The following is a 27,606-nucleotide window of genomic DNA, read 5'->3' as shown; positions in this document are numbered from 1 at the left end:
ATCTATAATGTACACACAGACATATAGATAGATATAATCAGAGATCTCATAGCTTCATTTTAAAACTTAGTCATGAATCAAGTATTACAATATTAAACTCACTAGTTTATAAATAACAGTTGGAATAAGTTTAAGTTGCTTGGGTTGAATATTTATTTATTTGTCTGTGCTGATTCTAAGCTGCAGCACACAGGGTCTTCAATCTTCACTTTGGCATGTGGAATCTTTACTTGTGGCACAGGAACTCTTAGTTGTGGCATGTGGGATCTAGTTCCCTAACCGGGGATCAAACCCAGGCCCCCTGCATTCATAGTTCAGAGTCTTACAGTGGACCACCAGGGAAGTCCCTTGCTTGGATTTTAAAGGCCTATTTCCCCGCCTCAGTCCCAGGAATTAGAGATGGTTTAAATAAGAGTAAGGGAAGAATTCTTGAGCATTCTGGTAGAACCTGTATATCTCAAAGATGCAAGGAGAAAAATGCAGATTCCTCCTAGAAGGAGTTTGTGCCCTTAGAATTTTGAAAAGATGTTTCATCAAGGTGGCTTTCTCTAACTGCTTATGCAGAAACCGGTTTTGGAATGTCAAAAAGAGCTGCACCTTGGCCATTTCAGAGAGGATTTCCTTAGTTCCTAGTTAAGTACTTAAAAGTATAAGTTCTATACATATGTAAACCTAATTTGGGGTATTAGTCAGGGGTCATCTGACACCCCATTTTCTTCTGTTTAGGAGGCTCTTTCTCATTTGAAAGTTGGTTTATCAGAGTAAAATCACTATTGAAAACTGTGGTGGGCCAATGTGTGGTTTATGGGCTTAATTCTTCTAAGTGTCACCCTAGAGTCGTTTCATCTCTTCTGTGTGTCTTGTTTTCTCCTGCTGGCAGTCTAAAACTGGTGTGGGTGCTCTGAGCACTGAATGGCCAATTTTTATATATGTGTCTCTGGGTTAATGAATTTGTAAATTAATGAGTGGGTTTCCCTAGAGACTGCTGCACACTATGAGGACTTGCCTCTGCCACAACTCAAGTTCCTCAGTTGCCTGAGAAAGTTGTAACTGGCCAGGAAGAGCTGTGTCCCTTACGTTTGGAGCTGAAGGCTCTCATATGGTGTCTTCACTTTTATCCAAGAAATTCTGTTAAGATAGAACAGAAAAGACATCAGATGATGTCTTGAGGAAATCAAAGATGACAGGAAATCAAAGATGATTTGAGGAAAGACATCAGATCAACCTCCTACCTAAGCACCACTGGGCACTTTCTCAATATCTTACAAATGAAAAGTCGGTTACCTTTCTTACTTACTACTGAATAAAACTCAAGATCGTCAAGCAAGACAAGAGACACTCAGCCAAATTCGTCTAGACTCACCAGGAAGGTGGACAGACACAAGGGCCCTTGCTAGTGCCTTGGAGAGTTCAGATGAAGGAGAAAAGTCTGCACTGGGTCCATTCATGGTTTCTGCAACTGCTGACTGAAATAAAAAATGCACAGTATGAGAGAGATGATTTTTTAATTTATTCAGGGGCCTTTGTTCTTGCTGTTCAGTGGCTAAACTGGGTCCAGCTCTTGCGACCCAGTGGACTGCAGCACCCCAGGCTCCTCTGTCCTCCACTGTCTCCCAGAATTACTCAAATTCATGTCCATTGAGTTGGTGATACTATCTAACCATCTTATTATCCTCTGCCACCCCCTTCTCCTTTTGCTTTCAATCTTTTCCAGCATCAGGGTCTTTTCCAATGAGTAGGCTCTTTGCATCAAGTGGCCAAAATATTGGAGCTTCAGCTTTAGCAATAGTTCTTCTAATGAATAGTCCAGGTTGATTTCCTTTAGGATTGGCTGGTTTGATCTCCTTGCTGTTCAGGGGACTCTTTAAGACTCTTTGCTAGAACCACATTTGAAAGCATCAGTTCTTCTTTATGGTCCACTCAGACTTTATGCTCAACCTTCTTTATGGTCCACTCACATCTGTACATGACTACTGGAAAAACCATAGCTTTGACTATAAGGCCCTCAGTGGCCTTACTTAGTACTATAGCCTGAGACTGCCTCTTAGATAAATTCTGAGGAACTGCTCCTAAGAGGTAGAGAAAGAGCCAATATATGTAATTTTTTTTTTTTTTTGGACTGGGAAATACATATAGTCAAACGTACATCTTGGTGAAAGAGTTCTAATCACACACAAAAGAATCAAGTATCTCGAGTAAGTGATTTTAGTGCTTATTTATGTATAGGAAGAATCAAGAATCTGGTGTCACTGAAATTCTTCCTGACATGTATCATAACTATTTTGGGACCAAAAAACAGAATACTTAATCTTGTTTTTTATCCTGTATTACAGGGGCTACCCATTCCAGTATTCTGGCCTAGAGAATTTCATGGACTGTATAGTCCATGGGGTCGCAAAGAGTCGGACATGACTGAGCAACTTTCACTTACTTTCTTTCATTCCTTTCAGTGACTGCATTGGCTTATGACTTGATACTTGTAGAACTGGAAGGCAGGCAACATTCTTTGTTTTACAGGCTTTATCTTTGTCAGGAAAGCAGTACATTGTCTGCATTGTGAGAACTTTCAGCATCTGTAGTTAAGATGTACAATATTTTTACATTAGTGGCTTTTATTTTTTTAGTGGCTTTTATTTAAAAAACTGAACATTTACTCCATTTTAAAGATGAGAAAAGAGCAGCTTAGTAACTAGATAAAGGACATGGCAGACCCTAAATTTATACCCCTTGTCTACTCCACCATCCACTGTATTATATGCCTATTGTCAGTGTTTTGTGCTGGTCTCGGCCTATCACTAATCAATGTTGTGACTGAACCAGCCCTTGTGGTTATGATTATGACTGCAAAATGCCCTTCAGAAATAATTATGAGGACACTTTGGGGAAAAAAAAAGTTTATTACTTCAAGACCTGGAAATTGCATAGCCTACCGGGGCCACATAATAAGGTTGGGTTGGGGCTGGTGCAGAGAAAGTGAGTGTGAGTGAGAGTCTGGGGTTCTACTTTCATTGAGGTTGACAGTGAGGGCCTAGGGTTTCATGGGCTCATACTTCTTTTTTAAAATATGTATTTTGCTGTGCTGGGTGTAGTTGTGGCACATGGGACCTTTAGTTGTAGCATGCAAACTCTTAGTTGCAACATGTGGGATCTAGTTCCCTGACCAGGGGTTGAACCCACGCCTCCTGCAGTGGGAGTGAACAGTTCAAGCCATCGGACCACTGTGGAAGTCCCTTCTGGGCTTATTCTTTATTTATAAATTTAAAACATAAGAGGAGGAACTTAATGTGTGGGAGGAGAAAAAAGCGAGTGGCCTAAATGGTCAGTTATCAAAATCAACCAAAATGTTTGAACCAAAGAACTTCAGTGGTTGGGCAGCCTGGCTGTTCATGTTTTCTGGTTGTGTGGCTGGCAATGTGTTTATTCTCCATAGCTATCTTTGAAGTTGATGCTTTCACAGTAAAAGCACTTGCATTCCAAAATGGGAAAAAAATAAACTGTTAGGGCTCACACAACAGTTATTGGTGTAGGTTGTTTAGTTTTTGGTGACTGGATATGCCTGGAGGAAACACAAGATGTTCACATTGTAGTTCTGTGAAGTGTAGTATCACAGAGGAGGAGACGTGGCAAGTATCTATCTTCATAGTGTCAGTTTTTTTAATTTTTAGAAAAAGACATAAATAATAGAAAAGCACAAAACTAATGTGACAGACATCTTTGTATCTGTGATCCACAGTAAACACAGATAGTATATGCTTCAGATTTTTTTAAAAAAAGATTCCTGAAACCATTGACATTCTTGCTGTATATCCTCTTAATCCTACTCCTCTCTTCTCACCCTCCTTTTCCACATAGACAAACTCTTACAAATTTTATGCATATTCTTTCATGTTTTTATATTTTTTTTGTTTTTATATTTTTATAATGTGTTTTAAGACAAAAATCTTTTTACATTAATGCTTTTATTAAACACATTTTACATGTACATTATATATAATTTCATACACCTAAACAAAATCTCCTAGCCATAAACAATATAATAATCACTAACATTTACAAAGCAGCCCCAGTTCTAAAAACTTTATATTATTAACTCATTTAATTTTTATAATAGTCCGATTAGTTATGTTCTCTTATTCTCCCCATTTTACTGATGAAAAGAATGAGGCACAGAGAGATTAAATAACTTGCCCAAGGATCATCAGCCATAATTGGCAAAGCCACTGTCTGGCTCTATAGATAGAAATGTTTTAAGTGTTAAAAGACAACTTGCAAGTGCTAAGTGCTATTATATTGTAGTTAGCATTCAGAAACTTAGTTTTCACTCAGCATTGTTTTCGAGATTCTATTCCTTTGGATAATTATAGATTTAATTGATTCTGTTAACCTGGCTTCCCAGGTGGCGCTAATGGTAAAGAACCCACCTGCCAATGCAGGAGATGTAACAGATGCGGCTTGGGAAGATCCCCTGGAGAAGGGCATGGCAACCCACTCCAGTATTGTTGCCTGGAGAAATCCTGTGGACAGAGGAACCTGATGGGTTACAGTCCATGGGGTTGCAAAGAGTTGCACATGACTGAAGTGACTTAGCACGCATGCACAATTCCATTAGAGTGCTATTATGCTTTATGGTTTCCATCATATGACTTGGTTTTTCTTTGTCCATAGTGGATATTTAATTTTGTTTCTCCGAATTCTCTGTATTACAAGAAAATGTTGCAATGAACACCCCTGTACGTGTCTTCTTGTGCAGTCATGTGAAGAGTCCCTTTGGGATACCACCTGGTAGTAGGGTAGCTGGGTTAAAGGGTGTTAACAATTTCAACTTTTCTAGATTGGCAACTGTTTCTCCCAGGTGCCTCAGTTCACAGTTCACATCCTCACTAATCAGAGGTGGAATATCCATACAGACAATGGCCAGACCATATATAAAAATATGAGAACTCTGACAGAGAAAGACAAATATCATATGATATCACTTATATGTGAAGTCTAAAAAAATGATATAAATAAAAAGGAAATAGACTCACAGGCATAGAAAACAAACTTATGGTTACCAAAGGGGATGGTGGGGGGAAGATAAATTAGGAGTTTGGGATTAACATACACACTACTATATATTGGGTTGGCCAAAAGTTTGAGTTTTTCTGTAACATCTTTATGTACACCTGAAACTAACACAACATTCAAAATTAACTGTATTTCAGTTTTTTTTTTTAATGGCTAAAAAAAAATCACAAACAGCCAAAAAAAACCAAACCGAACCAGAACTCTGACCTGCAACCTATAGAAGCCTGCCCAGAAAACTAACTCCTTACCTACAATAAGCAGCCCAGGAAGCCAGCTTGCTGTGAGTCAGGCTTACAGGAAGCTATTGTCTTTTTTTTTTTTTTTTTTAAAGCTATTGTCTTAATCTGGCTTCCTTGGTGGCTCAGATGGTAAAGAATCCTCCTGTAATGTGAGAAACCTGGGTTTGATCCCTGGGTTGGGAAGATACCGTGGGGAAAGGCATGGTAACCCACTCCAGTATTCTTGTCAGGAGAACCCCCATGGACAGAGGAGCCTGGAGGGTTACAGTCCCAAAGACCCAGTGACTAAGCACAGCACAGCATTGTCTTAATTAGCATTTGAATAATCGTTAGTGAGATAGAGCCATTGTATAAGACAGTTCTTTCCAGAGGTGATTAAGGGATTTAGCTTGAGGCTTTAGGAAATTACCTTTAAAGTAGGGGAGGATACAAATGTAGGTGGGTTTAGCTTTGTTAATTTCTGAAAAGAAAGGAAGTAGTCTAGAACCATTATCTTAGACTTTTAAGCAGAAAAAGTCTTTTCTGAACTAAATTATGTAGGATCATAAACAAGATGAAAACTGGAGCACCTCAGGAAAAATAAAATCAATATTATGGATCCACCTACCTGCCACCCTCCCCTTCCTTCCTGTCTCCCCTACCCCCAGATCACCTGAGAGTCACTGCTGGAATCCTAGGGCTGGGTGGTAACCTACTGGGTGCTGTAGGATGCCTCCTGCTGAGAGAACTTGGTGAGGATTTTTCATCTCTCTCAACCTCGGTGTAGAAGGGGAGCTTGATAAATTCCACAGATCTTTGGGCTAAATATATTCTAATTCTTTGGTCTCCTGGCAGGCAGGAATTTGTGGACGCTTATGTGAATTATGTCTTCCAAATCTCAGTTCATGAGTGGTACACAGCTTTCTCCAGCGGCTTCCTAAAGGTGTGTGGTGGCAAGGTGCTAGAGCTCTTCCAGCCTTCAGAACTGAGGGCCATGATGGTGGGGAACAGCAGCTACAACTGGGAGGAGCTGGAAGAGGTAAGCCTAGAAGACGCAGTCTTTTACTTCTGAGTGAGTAGCAGTGGTCTGGGCAGGAATACCCAGACCTTGGTCTCTTTCTGGGTGATCTGTGATTAAGTAGGATTTGGGGGTCTCCTTCATCTCAGTGTTTATTTCTTACTCTCCAGTGCAAATGGTATACAGATGTCCACTTGTAACATTCTGCTTCTGGAAGATAATTTTTTTTTCTTTTTGTCTCTTTTGGGCAGACTGCCATTTACAAGGGTGATTACTCAGCCACACATCCCACCGTGAAACTATTCTGGGAAACATTTCATGAGTTCCCATTGGAAAAGAAGAAGAAGTTTCTGTGTAAGTATCAATAATGTCCATACGGTATTTGTCCACATTTTGGTTTTCTGTTTGGTATAGGATGGTATACTACATGGGTGAAGTTCAACTCTTTCAAATGGTAAAGGGTAAGCGTGCTCACTCATTCAGTTGTGTCTGACTCTTTGTGACCCCATGAACTGTATAGCCTACCAGGCTCCTCTGTCCATGGGATTTTCCAGGCAAGAATACTGGAGTGGCTTGCCATTTCCTTTTCCGGGGAAAGGCTAAGTAAGGAAATATATTTACACTTTTTGTCTTAGTGATGTCTCAGGCACAGTAGAGGTTGTTAATCTTTATTTGTTGCTTAATAGGATGGGTTGAATGAAAGGAAGAAAAGCATTTCACTTCTTTTTATTGCTCTAGAAATACTAGGTATTTTATATGTGATTCCTTGAAGTATTACATTGATGAAATCAAATTGTTTGGATTAACCTCCCTTCTCTCTCTAGCCTCTTTTTTTTTTTCTTTTTACATTTTTATTGCACAGTGATTGTTTCTTTCTTTCTTTTTTTTTTTTTACTGTCTCCTAAGGTTTTATTTTTTTATTTTTTATTAGTTGGAGGCTAATTACTTCACATCTAGCCTCTTAAAAATATTAAAGTGTCCACTCTCAGTGTAACTGGGCAGATGTGATTTATAATAGCTTTATTGAGATTTAATTCACACACACATACTAAATAAGTTAAAGTGTATAATTCAGTGGTTTTTAGTATACTCACAGTTGTGAAACTATCAATTAGTTTTAGAATATGTGTATCACCCCGAGAAGAAACAGTGTACCCGTTAGCAATCATTCCCAATTTTCTCCGAGCTTCCCACCCCTTATTAATCTGCTGTCTCTATGGATTCCCCTGTGCTGGACATTTCATATAAATGAAATCATACAATAAGTGGTCCTTTGTGACTGGCTGGATGACATTTGAGAATGGTAATACATTCAGAAAGGAAAATGAAATTGAGCCTCTTAAAAATAGTAGAAATCTTTGTGTCATTCTGTAATCAGGATCATAAGTTAGCCAGTGAATAGTATAAAATTTAAAAATAGAATTTGAAAGGCAGTCTCTTTTGCTTTATAAGAATAAGCATATATTAGTATTAATGCAAGATTTACCCCCAGATTCTACTGCTCACAGGGAGTAAAGATGAGAGGAAGTAGAGATCTTACAGATGAATTCCTTTAAAAAATCCCTGCTTCCCCTTTGCCCAGTTACCTGGGCTCTTGAGAAACAGTGGCATGTGAGCCAAGTGACAGGATAAGATTGCCAGTGGAGCTTGTAGAGCTGTGACAAGAGCTATGACAATCGAGAAGAGCCTGATCTTGGTCTGCGGGTTTCCTTTAAATAAGACATTTTTCTGTTCAGAGACCTTTAGACTTTCATAAATCTATTATTAGACTCTGTAGTCTAATAATAATAGACTTTATTAGACTATATTTATTATAGTCTTTATTAGACTCTATAGATTTGACAAGAATGTTTATATATATCACAGCCTTAGATAGTGGCAGGTTATTTGAAAGTGCTCCTTAACTAATGATATCATTGTAGATTTTCTAGCAGTTCAACAAAGAAGATTATCTGGTGCTGGAAAACTGGAAAAGACAGAAGGGTTGGTCTCTTTTTCCTAAGTTACAGTGTGTTGCAAGAGTGAAATACCTCATACACTGCTGGTGTCAGATCTCCCGGTTTAAGGGAAAGGCAAGCAAACAGATCCCAAATGGAAATTCACCAGCAAAGGGGGTAGAAGCAGACACTTGAGGGGAGAGGAGACCCTGAGGCCACATAGACTATCATCTTCTTCCTGGTTTCCCTGAGGTCAGCTCTTTTCCTCTGGCAGCAATCCCCTTCCTCTCTGATTTTGTGAAGGCTGATAACATTTATGAGAACACACATTTGATGGAGGCCATTTTAAGGGAAGGGTGATTTTTAAAAACTTTTCATTGGAATATAATCGCTTTACAAGGGCATATTGGTTTCTGCTATACAACAAAGTGAACCAGCTATGTACGTACACATGTAGCCCCTCCCTCACCCCTCTGGGTCATCGCAGAGCTTTGAGCTGAGAGCCCTGCGCCTTACGGCGAGGCTCCCACTAGCTGTCTATTTTACACATGGTAAACGTGTAAATCCTAATCTCCCAGTTCGTCCCACCTCCCCCACCCTTACCCCCATATCCACATGTCCATTCTCTGCATCTCTAGCCCTGCCTTGGAATTAAGTTCGTCTCTACCATTTTTCTAGATACCACATATGTGCGTTAATATACGATCTTTGTTTCTCTTTCTGACATACTTCACTCTGTCTGACAGACTAGGTCCGAGGTCATTTTTTATGTGAGGGCATTTTTGAGCATTTTTTCACTGGGTGCATTCTTTGTGTCAGCATATAATTAGGGTCTGAAATTAGCCAATGAAAAGTATAGACTTCTAAGTCCATATGAAACCTAAAGAACAGAATTTGAAGTCAATCTCCAGCTCTGTAAGAGTGAGCAGATTTAATATTAATATAAATCGCACATAAAAGTGGTTGCACTTCACACACAAGCCACAGGGTGTCACTCCTTCCCTTCGGTACTTCCCAGGGCCACTGAGAGCACATCTGTGTAGCTGGTAATTCCCCTTTGCTTTCTCCACAGTGTTCCTGACGGGCAGTGATCGCATTCCCATCTATGGCATGGCCAGCCTGCAGATCGTCATCCAGTCCACAGCCAGCGGAGAGGAGTACCTGCCTGTGGCCCACACTTGCTACAACCTTCTTGACCTCCCTAAGTACAGCAGCAAAGAGGTCCTGCGGGCGCGGCTCACTCAGGCCCTCGACAACTACGAAGGGTTCAGTTTGGCCTGAGAACCCCAGCTTGCCCTAGATTTCCCTTCCTTCCTCAACAGCCACAGTGAGGCCCATACAAAAAATCATAGGGAGTGAGTTCTATTTTTTTTACTGTATAGCAGGTTGGAACTTTTGAATCCCGAACCTGAACCAAACTCCCCAGTGTTCCTTGCACTTGTGACTATGTTGCACTCTACTGGATAAAGGGCAGTAGATTTTTAAATTATTTCCCAAATCTTCCAGCCCTGATCTTTCCTCCTAACACTTCCTTGTCCTTCTTCTGACTTCTCATTCCTCTGCAAGAATGATTTGACTGACCCATCCTTTCTCTCCTGCACATGTAGAACATCTTTCTCTGCAGCCTTGGAAATGCTCCTGGCTTGTTGCAGCCCAACCCTCAGGACTAAGGAGGAAAGGACTACTTCAGAAATTCCCAAGCCCAACAAGCTGAGTGTGGGTCCATGACTTTGGCAGAACTCTTGAGAATTTATGGGAGCCTTTAACAAACATGCCTTCTTGTTTTGTTTTGTTTTTTTAAAGTTCTCGAGGGCCTAGCTGCCTTCCTGTGGCTCTGCCTGTTCCTGGCCCTCCTCAAGGCTGTGCAAAGCTGCTTAGCTTTGTAGCTGAGCCGAACTTTGTCTGGTTGCTCCGCCAAGCCCTTCTGACAAAAAGATGAGGTAACAGGTCCCCACCCTCTTCCATCATTTTGCTTTTGGAGCAAGTTGCATTAATTTTTTAAGGAGTATTTTCTCTTAGAAAAGTAGAAAAAATAAATTTCTTGCCTCTTTCTATAACTCTTACTTTTCATCTCCACCACTTTCTTTCCTCCCCACCTGCTACTTTTCATCACTTTCTGTTACCTAACTTAATGCTCCCTTCCTTTCCTTCTAGTAGATGCATGCAGTCTATTTTAGTTTTTATTTATATTTAAATTGCAAATATTTCTATTCAGATTTTTTCCCCCCTCTTCCCTAATTGCTAAGACTTAAGGATATTCTTTATTATGGGACTTTTGTTTAATGCATTTGAAATGTTTGTTTACAATGGGATTTTAGGGATTGTGTTTGAAGCAAATATATGTATTTAAAAAATCACAACACGCTGAACCTTCTTCATGAGATAAGAAAATTCTATATGAGCAAAGAATCCATGTCAGCCTAACTTTAAATTACTAGTCACTAGAGAAGAGACTTATTTATATAAAATGAAGTATTTATGAACCATGAGACAGCATCAAATCTCAATGAAGGACTGTAGATTTTTGCTTTTTCTTTTTAAAACTTATTCCAATTGGTAGTTTTTCAGTCTTTATAATACAGGATTTAAAAAAAGATATACAGTTATACGAAATGTTTATTTTCTATGTGTGTGCATATAGTTCAATATTATGCAATAAATTTGGTGTTTTAATGTAACCAGAACTATTTCTTCTTGTACTTGCAGAATGGGTAGCTTACTTTCAGTAGAAGAATTAAGTCATCTCTCCACATCATCTAATAGAAGGTCAGATGTGGTTCCTGCCACAGAGGGGAGCTGACTGCTGGGAAAATGAAAACAGGGTAGGGGTAGCTGATGGCATTAAGGCTGGATGAGATTTCTGAAGGTTATGGGTGAAAAGGCATTCTGCATGGAGGGGAATGCCTTAGCAAGAGCTTGAATATGGGGGCATATTTAGGAAAGGGCCAGGAACAACTTGAAGGGCACATCAGAGGAAATAGAATAGTGGTAAATAAGACTGGGGAGAAAGAAGGTAAGTTTGGCACTGAGGGACCAGGCAAAGCCTTGGACCTTGAAAATGTTCAGAAGCTTGGGGGTAGGGAGAGGAGGAGTGATATGACTTGACCCTGGTTTTAAAGAAAATGTGGAAAAAAAAAAAAAAGAAAACGTGAATGGAGGGTACATGTGGAAGAATGGAGTGGGAAGGACAGAACAGAAAGACTGCATCTGAGAGCATTGGGGGTGTGGACAGGAGAGATGGGCGTCTTGTGGGAAAAGGAGAAACTAAAGGTGAATGTAGTAAGGCTTATTAACCTAATGGCTGATGCTAATTAGCTCACTTAGAGAAAAGTTTTTTTGCTGTGTGTAAGTTTTAAAAACAATTACCATGTATTGTTTTACCAGGCTTAATAGACAATTTAAAAGTGGTAGAGAATAATAGCTTTCAACAAACATTTAGTAGCATACATAAGTGCTTAATTTAAGGGACAGAAAAGTCTGTTACATTTAATTTTGAATGGAGATAGCCAAGTTATTTTAAATTTGGGGGCCTCAGAATTCTCATTTTCCATGAAATAAGGAGACTAGACCAGATAATTTCTAAGGTCCCTTTGAGCTCTAAAATTGCATTATCAAGAGCAGTGCCTACATATTGAGATGTTCAGTAAATTCTAAATCTTTGTTGCATAAACGAAAATCTGTGTTGCTTTTTCTAAAAACTTTTTTTTTTTTCTGGCATATTTTCCTCTTTTCCCCTTTATCAAGTATTGCTTTAGAACACTTTTTAGGTAGGCATTTCTAGATATACCTACCTTTTCTGAAAACATTAGGAAGCTTCTTCACTGTTTTCAGAAATGTACAATTTAATGGAAAAGTCTCATTAAAACAAGGCAACTTTTGGTAGGTGGGATCGATGACAGTGTAACCAGGCAGTTTAGCCAATTCTGATAACTCTGTCTCCATGTGAAGCCTTTTTTGATGACTAGAATGGTTCTCTATTAATTATCCTAGAGAGCCAACCAACTACAGGCTGCAGGCTAAAATGGGTTCTACATTTGAAAAGAGTTGGGACAAAAAGATATGTAACAGCAATTACGGGTCTACAAAGCCTAACCCCAACCTTCTGAGATGGGCTTCCCTGGTGGCTCAGAGGTTAAAGCATCTGCCTGCAATGCGGGAGACCTGGGTTCGATCCCTGGATCAGGGATCAGGAAAGATCCCCTGGAGAAGGAAATGGCAACCCACTCCAGTATTCTTGCCTGGAGAATCCCATGGACGGAGGAGCCTGGTGGGCTACAGTCCATGGGGTCGCAAAGAGTCAGACACGACTGAGCGACTTCACTTTGAGACGAGACTTGGAGGAACCACAATAAAACCGTGGATAACTGACTAAAGTCTTAGGAGGAACTTGGTCATAGTTGATGTTAAATTGAGAGAACAAGTGTCTGGGACTTTTCTGCCACTGGTGTAAGAAAATCAAGCTTTGTCTAAGATTAACCCAACAAATATGCACCCAGGTTTTTACTGTAATAAAAATTATCATGTATTGGTTGTGTGCCAGACCCTGCAGCAAGCATTATCTATGCACTATTCAGTTTAAATGCCACCACTGCCCTCCTGGCTCTACCACTTACTAGCTATATGGCCTTGGGCAAGTATCTTAACCTCTCTGTATCTCATTTTCTTATTTAAAATGGGAATAAAAATAGTGCCTTTCTCATGGAGTTATAATGAGAATTAAATGAATTAATTAATGGAAAGCACAAAGAACAGTGCCTAGTACATAACAAGCTCTCAGTAAGTATAATTACCATTCTAATTTCACATAAAAAAATGAATGTTTAGAGAAAATAACTTGCTTTCTGTTAAACTAGTAGTATGTGGACTTGTGATCTGTATTATGCCCAGCTGTTACGGGTGGGAAGCAAAATTTAACTAGAGATAGATAGCTAGAGAGATAATGATGTGGCAGGTAACTTTGCTGAGCATCTATCTGCAGAGATATCCTGTGCTTTGTTTTCCTGCCACTGTGTAGTTCAGAAAGGCACGTCTATGATCATAGGATTAAAATACTGATAGGGTGTGCTGTTCCTATGTCATCTGCAGTGGGTCCCACTGGAGCTGGTGTCTGTTGGCATTGAGTAGTCAGCCTAGGATTTAACTTCTCCCAGACGATAGTTTGGAATGATGGTCAAATAGTAGATTCCAAGTTGGTAAACATGTAGAGATACTAGGAGAGTGGTGTGCCTGGTGAGGGTACTGAGCTTTATGCCCATTCCCACATACCTTGCTCTATGTATCTCTTCTCTCTGACTGTTCCTGAGTTGCAGGACTGGAGGAGATGCCACCAAAATGCAGTGCAGGATCCCTAACCGCCATTGTTCCACAGAAATCAACATGTAGACATCTATCCATGAACTTAAACAGCTCTGGAGTCTGCTTAAACTTCAGCGATGCAGTTGAACATCAAACCTGAGAATAACCCCACAGAAAGGGGAAGACAGCTTCATTCTTTCTGCATCTTCCCATCCCCAAAGCCAGCAGTGCTCAGCGCCAAGAGGGAGCTTCTAGCTAGAAAGGGGGAGTGGGGTGAGTGACCAGCTTCCCCAGCCTTTTGGCTCACCTCATGAAGGTCCCCACTTTAGTTTCATGTTACTCAGAGACTGGCAAAGCTGAGATACTGAGAGATGTGGCTAGGAAAAAGAAAAAAAAGCAGGGGCTCCCAGAAGCAGGCACATAGCAGGAGCGACTGGAGTGCCTAGCCACCTGCCCCACAGATATTCCAGCAGCTTTCACCACTGAAGAAACCAAGAGACAGCACAACCACCATGGACTCCACAGGCATTTGCATTCACTGACATCAGCCCCTGAGTCCCTTCCTATTTTCTCCCCAGCCTGCCCCACTCTGGCCCCTGCTAGAGCCCAGGGACCTCACCAGCAGCTGGTCCAGGCCTCTATGTGAGTACACGGCAGCAGCCTAGATGCTCTATCACTGTGTGTGTACTTGGGGCTAGCTCCTCCAGCTGTGCACTTGTCCACTGCCAGCTTGATTCCTGTCACTGGAGGCAACTCCCTTGCTGCATACACACCCGGGGAAGACTGTGCCGCCATGGGAGAACATGCAGACATCCCGGGACCCTTGCAGCTGCCAGGGTGCTCACAGTGGGCCCTGGCCCTTCCTGCCTGTCCTGGCACCCAATACTAGGTGTGTGTCTATGACTGGCCCCTGCCACTACATAGGCGTCTAGAGCTGACCCCCACAGTTGTGTGCGTGTACACCACTGCTTCCACTCGCCACCACCGGTCCTGCTCCTTGGACCTAGGGGTGCTGCTGAGGACCCTAACAGCCATTGCAGCCTTTGTGGACTCCCTGCAGCATTCATCAAGGACCACTCAGTTGTTGATGCTATAGATGTCGGCAACCTGAACCAAAGAGATCACCACCATGACCCTGCCCCGCTCCTGGACCCAATGCCATCACATGACCTTGTTACCCTGCACCCCTGACCTGGGGTCACAGTGTGTTCTGCTCCTCCCCAACCCTTCCATGTGTGAAAGTCTTCACTTACCAAAATCAATCCATAATGTCTGGAAGAGGAGGTGACTGCTTCGTCAAAGGCACAAGACACCTAGGAGAGATGACAGGGATCACAAAGAATCACGGAAATATGTCCCCACCAAAGGAATCTAGTAAATTTCAAGTAACCAGCCCTAAAGAAATGGAGACCCAGGAATTTCTTGATAAAGAATTTAAAATAATTGTCTAAAAATACTTGGAGAGTTATAAGAGAGCAAACAATTGAATGGTATCTGGAAAACAGTATAAAAACAATTAAGATGTACATAAAAGAATAGAAAACCTGAAAAAGAAAATTTTGGAGCTGAAGGATACAATGACTGAACTGAGAAATTCAACAGAGATCTTCAACATCAGACTTGAACAAGACAAAGAATCAATGAGACAGATCAATTGAAATTACCTAATCAGAGAGGCAGAAAGAAAAAAGAATGAAAAGGACAGAAGAACACTTATAGGACTTAGGGGACACCAATAAGAGAAACACTGTATGTATCACTGGAGTTATAGAAGGAGAAGACATGGAGAAATAGGTAGAAGAATTACTTAAAGAAATAATGGCTGAGAATTTTCTCAAACTGGGGAGAAATTTGGACTTCCAAGTTCTTGAAACTAATAGGTGATGCCAAAATTTCAATCTAAAATGATCTTCTCAAGATACATTAAAAATTGTCTAAAAATAGAGAATTTTAGAGCAGCAAGAGAAAAAAAAAATTTCATAAAAGGGAACCCCCAACAGGAAACCAGCAGATTTCTTGGTAGAGACCTTACAAGCCATAAGAGAATAGGATAATATATTCAGGTACTAAAGAAGAAAAACTGCCAACCAAGAATACTTTACCTATGAAATTTTTTCCTTCATAAATGAAGGTGAGATACTTTGCCTAACAAAGAAAAACTGAGGAAGTTTACCACCACTAGACTTTACTTACAGAAAATGCTGAAAGGAATTTTTCAAGCTGAAATGAAGGATGCCAATTAGTAACCTGAAAACATAAAAATACACAAAATACTGGTCAAGAGAAGTATATAGTTAGATTCAGAATACTCTAATATGGTGGTGTGTTATTTAATGCTAGTATAAAAGCTACATGACAAAAGTATTTTTAAAAAGTTATAGCTATAGTAATTTGCTGATGAATACATAATATATGTAAATTTGACATAAAAACATAGGGAAAGTAAAAGGGTTTTGCACTCAAATTATCAGCCTAAAGTAGACTAATAAATCTATAAGTTACTTTATGTAAGCCTCATGGTAATAACAAAGCAAAGGCCTATAGTAGATTCATAAAGAGAAGGAAATTAAAGCATTGTTGTGTTAGTCATTCAGCCATGTCCAACTCTTTGCAACCCCATGGACTGTGGCCCACCAAGCTCCTCTATCCATGGAATTTCCAGGCAAGAATACTGGAGTGGGTTGCCACTTCCTCCTGCAGGGGATCTTCCTGACCCAGGGATCGAACCTGGGTCTCCTGCATTGCAGGAGGATTCTTTACCATCTGATTCACAGGGGAAGCCCAGATTAAAACATATCACTATGGAAGGTCATCTCACATTTCACAAAGGTATTTAGCAATAGATGAAGAAAGTAACAAATGACCTCAAAACAGCCAGAAAACAAAAAGATGGCATTAGTTAGTCTTTACCTCTCAATAACTTCTTCAAATATGAATCTTTGAATTCTCAAATAAAAACAAAGAGTGGCTGGTGGGATTAAAAAAACAAGACTCAACTGTATGCTGCCTACAAGAGACTCACTTCAGTTTTAAGGACACACACAGGCTCAAAGTGAAGGTGTAGGAAAAGATACTCATGCAAGTGAAAACCACAAGAGAGCAGGGATTGCTATATTAACAAAGATCTGAAAGGAGAAATAGACAATGATACAGTAACAGATGAGGACTTCAGTGTTCCACTTTTAACAAAAGATAGATCTAGACAGAAAACCAAAGAAACATTTGGGTTTTTTTGAACCATACTTCAGACCCAATTAATCAAACAGATACATATAGAACATTCCATCCAACAGACTGAATACACATTCTTCTTAAATGCACACAGAACATTCTCCACAACAGGTCACATGAGAGGTCTTATGACCTGGCAAACAAGTCATGGCAAATTTAAGATGGAAATCATATCTTTCCCAACCACAATGGTATAAAACTAGAAATCAATAACAAGAAGAAAGCTGAAATTTTCACAAATAACTGGAAATCAAACAACATACTCCTAAACAAACAAGCGGTCACAGAAGAAACCAGAAAGAAAATTAAAAACCCACCTTGAATGTAACACAAATTAAAACACAACATACCAAAACCTATGGGATACAGCAAGGGCAGTTTTAAGAAAATGTTATAGCAATAAATGTCTACATTTAAAAAAGAGATCTCAAGCAGCCTAACTTTATCCCTTAAGGAACTAGAAAAGAAACAGCCCACGTTTAGCAGAAGGAAGGGGATAACATAAATAAATGAAATGGAGACCAGGAAAAGTACAGAAACGATCAATGAAATTAAAAGCTGGTTTTTTGAAAGATAAAACTGACAAACTTTCAGCCAGATTAAGAAAAAGACTGAAATAGATAATATTATAAATGAAAAAGAGGAAACATTCCAGTGGATACCACAGAAATACAAAGGATCCTAAGAGACTATTGGGAACAATCACATACCTACAAATTGGATAATCTAAAAGAAATGGATAACCGCTTAGAAACAGGACTAGAGAAAAACACAGGCAGAACACTCTTCAACATAAATCAGAGCAAGATCCTTTTTTTGACCTACCTTCTAGAGTCATGAAAACAAAAACAAAAATATATGGGATCTAATTCAACTTTTAAAAGCATTTACACAGCAAAGGAAACCGTAAAACAAAAAGACAATCCTCAGGATGGGAGAAAATAGTTGCAAATGAAGCAACTGACAAAAGATTAATCCTTGAAATATACAAACAACTCATACAGCTCAATATCAAAAAAATAATTTAAAAATGGGCAGAACATCTAAATAGACATTTCTTCAAAGACATAATAGGTGGCCAAGAAGCACATGAAAAGATGCTCAACATCACTTACTATTTATTAGATAAACACAAATCAAAGCTACAATGAGGTATCACCTCACACTGGTCAGAATGGCCATCATCAAAAGATCTACAAACAGTAAATGCTAGAGAGGGTATGGGGAAAAGGCAGCCCTCCCACCCAGTTGGTGGGAATGTAAACTGGCACAGCCCCTATTGAGAACAGTATGGAGTTCCTTACAAATAGAACTACCATATGACCCAGCAATCCCACTCATAAGCATATACCAGAAGGAAACCATAATTTTAAAAGATACATGCACTTTGTTCATTGCAACGCTATTTACAATAGCCAGGATGTGGAGGCCATCTACCTATTCATCAGCAGAGGAATGGATAAAGAAGATATGGTACAGATAGACAACGGAATATTATGCAGCTAAGAAATAATTAAATAATTACATTTGCAGCAACATGGATGGACCTACAGACTGTCATACCAAGTGACGTAAGTCATACAGAGAAAGACACACATCATGTGATATTGCTTGTATGCAGAATCTTTAAATTAAATGGGTATGAATGAGCCTATTTACAAAACAGAATTAGAGTCACAGATGTAGCAAACAAACTTATAGTTACTCGGGGATAAGGGGCAAGAAATGGATAAATTGGGAGACTGGGATTGACAGTCAAACTACCATATATAAAATAGGTAACTAATAAGACCTACCGTGTAGCACGGAACTCTACACAACACTCTATATAAATGGTCTATATGGGGAGAAGATCTAAAAAAGAGTGGTGATATGTGTTTATATATGACTTATTCACTTTGCTGTACATTTGAAACTAAAACAACATTTTGAATCAGTTATACACCAATAGAAAAAAATCAGATGTAGAAGTCAGAAGTATTAAAAACAAATCACTTGTGAAGAAGGAAATGGCAACCTACTCCAGTATTCTTGCCTGGAAAAGTCCAGGGACATAGGAGCCTGGTAGGCTGTAGTCCATGGGGTTACATGACTGAGTATGCATGCCTGAGGAGGGTGGAGGGAGATGGGTTGGTAGAAATAAACTGGTAGAACTAAAAAAAAAAAAAATCACCTGAATCATTTAGGGAAAATTTGTCCATAAGTGAGCAGATGATATAATTTATAAGAATAGCAAAGTTCTTTAAAACTTGTTTTTCTCATAACCTTACTTATATAAAAAAGTATGTTTACAAAATCATGCTCCCCAATAAAACTCAGGATTTGTGTGAAAAAAAACTTCAAATATCCATCAGTTAAAAAAGAACAAAAAACACTCAGAAACATACAAACTAACAAGACTGAATCATGAAAAAATAGAAAATCCAAACAAATGAACTATGAGAAAGGAGATTGAATCAATAATCGAAAACCTCCCAGTAAGAAAAGCTATAGACCAAATCACTTCTCTTGTAAATTCTGGGCTTCCTTGGTGGTGCAGATAGTAAAGAATCTGCCTGCAATACAGGACACCTGGGTTCTATTCCTGGGTTGGGAAGATACCCTGGAGGAGGGCATGGCAACCCACTCCAGTATTCTTGTCTGGAGAATCCCAGTGGACAGAGGAGCCTGACAGACTACAGCCCATGGGGTCGCAAAGAGTCGGATACAACTTGAGCAACTAAGCACATTTTACCAAGCATTTAAAGAAGAATTAATGCCAATCCTTCTCAAATTGTTCCAAAAAATGAAAGTGGAAGGAACACTCGAAAAGTCATTTTATGAGGCTAGCATAATGTGGTACGAAAGCCAGAAAAGGACACTCTAAGGAAGAAAACGCCAGGCTGATATCCCTGACAAATAAAAATGCAAAAATTCTTAACACAAAATATTTGCAAATGATAAGGGATTCAGTTCAGTTCATTAGCTCAGTCATATCCGACTCTTTGTGACCCCATGGACTTCAGCATGCCAGGTCTCCTTGTCCATCACCAACCCTGGAGTTTACTCAAACTCATGTCCATTGGGTCAGTGATGCCATCCAGCCATCTCATCCTCTGTCATCCCCTTCTCCTCCCGCCTTCAATCTTACCCAGCATCGGAGTCTTTTCCAACGAGTTAATTCTTCACATCAGGTGGCCAAAGTATTGGAGGCTCAGCTTCAGCATCAGTCCTTCCAATGAATATTTAGGACTGATAGGACTGATTTCCTTTAGGATGGACTGGTTAGATCTGCTTGCTGTCCAAGGGACTCTAAACAGTCTTCTCCAACACCACAGTTCAAAAGCATCAATTCTTCAGCACTCAGCCTTCTTTATGGTCCAACTCACATCTATATATGGCTACTGGAAAAATTATAGCTTTGACTATATGGACCTTTGTTGGCAAAGTAATGTCTCTGCTTTTTAATAGGCTGTCAGGTTGGTCATAGCTTTTCTTCCAAGGAGCAAGCGTCTTAATTTCATGGGTGCAGTCACCATCTGCAGCGATTTTGGAGCCCCCCAAAATAAAGTCTGTCACTGTTTCCATTGTTTCCCCATCTATTTGCCATAAAGTGATGGGACCAGATGCCATGATCTTAGTTTTCTGAATGTTGAGCTTCAAGCTAACTTTTTCACTCTTCCCTTTCACTTTCATCAAGAGGGTCTTTAGTTCTTCTTCAATTTCTGCCATAAAGGTGGTGTCATCTGCATATTTGAGGTTATTGATACTGCTCCCGGAAATCTTGATTCCAGCTTGTGCTTCATCCAGTCCAGCATTTCTCATGATGTACTCTGCATATAAGTTAAATAAGCAGGGTGACAGTATACAGCCTTGATGTACTCCTTTCCCGATATGGAACCAGTCTGTTGTTCCATGTCCAGTTCTAACTGTTGCCTCTTGACCTGCATACAGATTTCTCAGGAGGCAGCGCAGGTGGTCTGGTCTGGTATTCCCATCTCTTGAAGAATCTTCCACAGTTTGTGGTGATCCACACAGTCAAAGGCTTTGGCATAGTCAATAAAGCAGAAGTAGATGTTTTTCTGGAACTCGCTTGCTTTTTTGATGATCCAACAGATGTTGGCAATTTGATCTCTGGTTCCTCTGCCTTTTCTAAATCTAGCTTGACTATGTGGAAGTTCATGGTTCATGTACTGTTGAAGCATGGCTTTGAGAATTTTGAGCATTACTTTGCTAGCATGTGAGATAAGTGCAATTGTGCGGTAGTTTGAACATTTGGCATTGCCTTTCTTTGGGATTGGAATGAAAACTGACCTTTTCCCATCCTGTGGCTGCTGCTGAGTTTTCCAAATTTGCTGGCATATTGAGTGCAGCACTTTCATAGCATCATCTTTTAGGATTTGAAATAGCTCAACTGGAATTCCATCACTTCCACTAGCTTTGTTCGTAGTGATGCTTCCTAGACCCACTTGACTTTGCACTCCAGGATGTCTGGCTCTAGGTGAGTGATCACACCATCATGGTTATCTGGGTCATGATGATCTTTTTTGTATAGTTCTTCTGTGTATTCTTGCCACCTCTTCTTAATATCATCTGATTCTGTTAGGTCCATACTATTTCTGCCCTTTATTGTGCCCATTTTTGTATGAAATGTTCCCTTGGTATCTCTAATTTTCTTGAAGAGATCCCTAGTCTTTCCCATTCTATTGTTTTCCTCTATTTCTTTACACTCGTCACTAAGGAAGGCTTTTTTATCTCTCCTTGCTATTTTTTGGAACTCTGCATTCAAATGGGTATATCTTTCCTTTTCTCCTTTGCCTTTCTCTTCTCTTCTTTTCACAGCTATTTGTAAGGACTCCTCAGACAACCATTTTGTCTTTTTGCATTTCTTTTCTTGGGGATGGTTTTGATCACTGCCTGCTATACAATGTCATGAACCTCTGTCCATAGTTCTTCAGGCACTCTGTCTATCCGATCTAATCCCTTCAATCTATTTATCACTTCTACTGTATAATCGTAAGGGATTTGATTTAGGTCTTACCTGAATGTCTAGTGGTTTTCCCTACTTTCTTCAGTTAAAGTCTGAATTTGGCAATAAGGAGTTCATGATCTGAACCACAGTCAGCTCCCCATCTTATTTTTGCTGACTGTATAGAGATTCTCCATCTTTGGCTGCAAAGAATATAATAAATCTGATTTTGTTATTGACCATCTGGTGATGTCCACGTGTAGAGTCTTCTCTTGTGTTGTTGGAAGAGGGTGTTTGCTATGACCAGTTCATTCTCTTGGCAAAACTGTTAGGCTTTGCCCTTCTTCATTCTGTACTCCAAGGCCAAATTTGCCTGTTACTCCTGGTATCTCTTGACTTCCTATCCTTGCATTCCAGTCCCCTATAATGAAAAGCACATCTTTTTTGGGTGTTAATCCTAGAAGGTCTTGTCGGTCTTCATAGAACTGTTCAACTTCAGCTTCTTCAGCATTGCTGGTTGGGGCATAGACTAGGATTACTGTGATATTGAATGGTTTGCCTTGGAAACGAACAGAGGTCATTCTGTCGCTTTTGAGATTGCATCCAAGTACTGCAGTTTGGACTCTTTTGTTGATTATGATGGCTGCTACATTTCTTATAAGGGATTCTTGCCCACAGTAGTAAATAGAATGGTCATCTGAGTTAAATTCACCCATTGCAGTTCATTTTTGTTCTCTGATTCCTAAAATGTCACTGTTCACTCTTGCCATCTCCTGTTTGACCACTTCCAATTTGCCTTGATTCATGGACCTAATATTCCAGGTTCCATGCAATATTGCTCTTTACAGCATCAGACTTGACTTCAATCACCAGTCATATCCACAACTCGGTGTTGTTTTTGCTTTGACTCCAGAACTCACACAGGCCTGGGAAACAGACTCTTGAAGGGCACAAACAAAACCTTGTGTGCATCAGGACCCAGGAGAAAGGAGCAGTGACCCCACAAGAGACTGACCCAGACTTGCCTGTGAGTGTCTAGGAGTGCCCAGCAAAGGCGTGGGTTGGCAGTGGCCTGCTTCAGGGTCAGGGGCACTGAGTGCAGCAGAGTGTGCATGGGGCCTTTTGAAGGTCGCCATTATCTTAATTACCTCCACTATAGGTCGGCCTCAGGTTAAACAACAGGAGGGAACACAGCCCCACCCATCAACAGAAAAATGGATTAAAGATTTATTGAGCATGGCTCCACCCAACAGAACAAGAACCAGTTTCCCCCTCAGTCAGTCTCTTCCATCAGGAAGCTTCCAAAAGCCTCTTATCCTTCTCCATCAGAAGGCAGAGAGAAGGAAAACCACAATCACAGAAAACTAACCAATCTGATCACATGACCACAGCCTTGTCTAACTCAATGAAACTGTGAGCCATGCTGTGTAGGGCCACCCAAGACGGACAGGTCATAGTGGAGAGTTATGACAAAATGTCCACTGGAGAAGAGAGAGCAAACCACAGCAGTATTCTTGCCTTGAGAACCCCATGAACAGTATGAAAAGGCAAAAAGATAGGACACTGAAAGATGAATTCCCCGGGTCGGCAGGTGCCCAATATGCTACTAGAGATCAGTGGAGAAATAGCTCCAGGAAGAATGAAGAGACGGAGCCAAGACATGAAAATAACCTAAATGTCCTTTGACACAGGAATGTATAAAGAAGTGGTACATATATACAGTGGAATAGTAATCAACTATTAGGAAGAATGAAATAATGACATTTGCAGCAACGTGGATGGACCTAGTAGAGTGTGTCATCCTGAGTGAAGTAAGTCAGACAGAGAAGAAGAAATATCATATGACATCTATGTGGACTCTAAAAAGAAATGATACAAATGAACTTACAAAACAAAGAGAGACTCATGGTCTTAGAAAAGGAACTTATGGTTGCTGGGGGGAAGGGATAGTTAGGGAGTTTGGAAAGGTCATGTACACACTGCTATATTCAAAGTGGGTAACCATTAAGGACCTCTTGTATAGCAAATGGAACTCTGCTCAATGTTATGTGCCAGCCTGGATGCAAGGGTGGGGGTGGGCAGGGGGTTGAGGGAGAGTGGATACATGTATTTGTATGGCTGAGTCCCTTTGCTGTTCACTACAACATTGCTAACTGGCTATACCCCAATACAAAATAAAAAAATTAAAGTTTGAAAAACTGAAAACTTTGGAAACTAGGAAAAACTTTGGAAACCTAGTTTGAAAACTAGGATAGTGGGAGAAAAAAGAGAAATTAGGTGTGTTTCAATATACTAACAATGAAATATCTGAAAAAGGATAAAAGAAAACAAGCCCCTTCATCATAACATCAAAAACAATAAAATATTTAGGAATAAACTTATCCAGGGAGGTGAAAGATATATACACTGTGAGACACACAACTTTGACAAAAAAAAAAAAAAAAAAGGACAAAGAAATGGAAAGATATCCTATGTTGATGATTCAGAAGAGTTAATATTGTTAAAAGTGTCCATATAACCCCAAGTCATCTATAGATTCAATGTGATCCCTCCCAAAGTCCCAATGGCATTTTTCACAGAAGTAGAAAAAACAACCCTAAAATTTATATGGAACCAAAAAAGATCCCAAATAGTCAAAGCTATCATGACAAAAAGAGAATACATTGGAGGGATCACACTTCTTGTTTCAAATAATACTATTACAGCTAATAACTATTTCAAGCTATCCTACAAATCTATAGTAATTAACATAGCATCATAGTGGCATAAAAAAGGATAACCCTTTCATGTATGGTTAACTAATATTTGACAGGGAGCCAAGAATATTCAATGAGGAAAGACTAGCCTCTTTAACAAAAGGTGTTGGTAGCACTGGATGGCCAAATGCATAACGAAATTGAACCCCTACCTTTTATTATTCACAAAAATTAATAAAGACTTAAATACAACACCTGAAACTAAAACTCCTAGAAGAAAACACAGAGAAAAGGCTTCTTGACATTGGTTTTTGTGATGATTTTGAGATATAACACCAAATTCATAGCAACAAAACTTGATCATTGTGATTATATCAAACTAAAGAGCTTCTTCCCAGCAAAAGAAACAACAAATAAAAATGCAAACTATGAAATGGGAGAAAATATCTGCAAGTCATGTATCTGATGAGTTAGTGTCCAAAATATATAAAGAACTCATCTGACTCAATAGGAAAAATAACCAAATAATCTGATTTTAAAAATAGTCAGAACTAAATAAATACATTTTCAAATAAGACATACAAATGGCCAACAGGTACATGAAGAGGTACTCAACATTGCTAAACATTAGGGAAATGCAAATCAAAACCACAAGGAGATGTCCACCTCAGGCTTGTTAAAGTGGCTGTTATCCAGAAGAATAGAGATAAGTGTTGGTGAGGATGTGGAAAAAAGCGGAGCCTTGAGCATTGTTGGTGGGAATGTAAATTGGTATAGCCACTATGGAAAACATTATGAAGGTTCCTTAAAAAATTAAAAATAGAACTATCATGTGATCCAGCAATCCCACTTGGGGGTACATATCCAAAGGGTAATATAACCAGGATCTTGAAGAGGTATCTGTCATGTTCACTGCAGCATTATTCACAACAGCCCAGACATGGAAACAATGGGTCCATCAATGGATGAATGGAGAAAGAAATTGTGGTGTATATACACAGTGGAGTGTTATTTATAAGAAAGGAGAAAATCTTGCTGTTTGTAACAACATGGATGGACCTTGAAAGTATTATGCTAGGTGAAAGAAGTCAGAGAATGACCAAATCTCACTTATATGTAGAATCTAAAAAGCCTAACTCCTAGGAACAGAATAGAAAGGTAGTTGCCAGGCGCTGGCGAGTGGGGCAAAAGGGGACTTAGTCAAACTTCCAGTTATAAGACAAATACATTCTGGGAATCTAATGAACAGCATGGTGGTTATAGTTTATAATAGTGTACTATATACTTGCATGTTGCTAAGAGAGTAGATCTTGAACGTTCTAACTACAAAGAAGAATGATAGTTATGTGACATGATGGAGGTGTTAGCTAATGCTATTATGATGGTGATTGTTTTACTATAAATTAGCTCTTCAAATCCACCTGTTGTACACCTTAAACTTATACAATGTCAATCATATCTCAATAAAACTGGAAAAAATAAAGGAAAAAATAGCCAAATCATAGTTGACCAGGTGATGGAGAGAAAAGTGAAATGGAGGAGGACACAGAATAGAATATCAAAACAGAGTTGAGGTACAACCCAACGAATGTAATGTTTTGTGTTAGGGTCAAGCTTAGAAGAGAAAGCAAATAAAATTAAAGCTGACATGCAGGATTTTATCATTTCCTCTCAAAAAGAAATGTCAGTGTTTGCTGTCTCCGGTTTTCTTTGGCTCTTAAAAATGGAGCCAAGGAGATTTTAAACCAGTCGTCTAGAGTATCTAAGGACATGATGCCCATGTTGCCTTTGTACTCCTTAGTTTGAGTTATGAGTCTTCTGGTTTGTGAATGTCTTCATTTTTAAGAGATGCCTTTCTGGAGCACTGCTGGAGCCATTGGCAGTCTCCACCTGCAGACTTACCTTGGGGAACAGTATCTCACAAAGCTGAGGGGGCGCTGTGGTAAGGAAGACAGCAGGTCCTCGTGCCTTCAGAAAAGATGAAAACTCTCCTGTGGGTGAGATAAGGGAATTCTCCAGTTAGATGTGACACAGATGCTACCAGCACGCCTTTACAACCCAGGTCAAGAGAGACTGCTCAACCTCACTCGTGGAGCAAGAAACCAGGATATGCAACAGAACAGGAGCTGGAGGAGGTGTCCACCCACTGTGGGAAGATTCTTTGCATCTGTATTAATAACAGTCTCCCCCGTGGATTAGCTGATCCAGGCTTTGGCACTTTATTTCCTTCTAAAAGTAATGGAGTGTGTACCCCTGAGTTATGTGTGGCATGGAGGAAATTAGTTCAGACGTCAGCCTTTTTTTCTTCCAAGAGCGGCCAGATGCTTGGCAGAGTGCACAATCACATGATCTTTAGACCTTTTAAAAGCTGATTTTCCTGGGTCTGATCCTAGGGCAGCTGGATACAATCTCTAGGAACTATTGATTCAGCTCCCGATGGTGTTGAACTTCCTGAGAAATTAAATAAGATCTAAAACACATACACTTCTCAGATAAAGGCAAACACTAAAGCAGATTCGGAAACAACCCCAGTCCCTATGGTGTCATAAGAGGCCGGAGCTCTCGAGAATGAAGGTCAACAGCAAGTGCCAACTAGGTACTGGCTTGTGGTCCCAGAGGAACCAGTCTGCCACTGCTAAAGGCTTCTTGTTGTTAAAAACCGGTCTCTTGACCCTTTTGTGCCTGGGTACTCTTGTGCTCAGATTCTGGTATAGCAGGCTCAAGGGCTCTCAAGTTCAAGTCTGGCAGTCTGTTCAGAGAGGAGACCTGGAGTTTCTGAATTTGAGTTAATGGGGGGCAGGGCTTCATTCAGTGAGAGTGGAAGGTCATTTGAACCCACAGCTTGCTCTGTTGCTGGCCTGAGCTGGGGTACGCCCACTCCCCCCACCCCTAGCCTTCCACCCTGGGGCTGATGAAGGAATGGAAGACGACTCCAGGCCCTCTCCTAGTCTCAGCCTTGCTCATAGCCTTGGTGAAACTCATGTTGGTTAGGAGCTTACCAAAATCAGAGCAACTCTCCTCCCTGGGGTATGCTTCGTTTTTAGTTATTTAAAAATACACCCTGATACAGAAATTTCAGGACACCAGCTGACCTAGAAATTATTTCTAAGGTTATTCTGTCCCTTTCCTGCACAGGACACAGGCACTGTCATCTCAGTTAATTCTTTTGACATGTCTGAGCAGATAGGGACCTCCC

At 40.0% G+C, this 27,606-nt stretch overlaps 1 protein-coding gene and 1 long non-coding RNA gene across 4 annotated transcripts in view; one reads left to right on the top strand and one right to left on the bottom strand.

The window, feature by feature from the left end:
- Positions 1-10,918, top strand: part of HERC3 (HECT and RLD domain containing E3 ubiquitin protein ligase 3) — a 132,863-nt gene extending 121,945 nt beyond the window's left edge. For all 3 annotated transcript variants that reach the window (XM_043870861.1, XM_043870859.1, XM_043870860.1), the window contains 3 exons: positions 6,141-6,324; positions 6,555-6,657; positions 9,313-10,918. In XM_043870861.1, the coding sequence (XP_043726796.1) occupies positions 6,141-6,324; positions 6,555-6,657; positions 9,313-9,521 (496 nt within the window). In that variant the 3' untranslated portion in view covers positions 9,522-10,918. The remainder of the gene's footprint in view (positions 1-6,140; positions 6,325-6,554; positions 6,658-9,312) is intronic.
- LOC122673256 lies at positions 1,007-26,624 on the bottom strand. The gene is made up of 7 exons (XR_006334647.1): positions 26,493-26,624; positions 26,313-26,401; positions 14,789-14,848; positions 13,506-13,691; positions 2,432-2,573; positions 1,364-1,466; positions 1,007-1,128 (listed from the first exon to the last, which is right to left on the bottom strand). It is a non-coding gene; the product is annotated as an uncharacterized LOC122673256 (long non-coding RNA).
- Positions 26,625-27,606: the final 982 nt, after the last annotated feature.

Source organism: Cervus elaphus, chromosome 17 (genome assembly GCF_910594005.1).
Source record: "Cervus elaphus chromosome 17, mCerEla1.1, whole genome shotgun sequence".
Lineage (NCBI taxonomy): Eukaryota > Metazoa > Chordata > Mammalia > Artiodactyla > Cervidae > Cervus > Cervus elaphus.
This window is presented reverse-complemented; position numbering and strand designations above follow the sequence as displayed.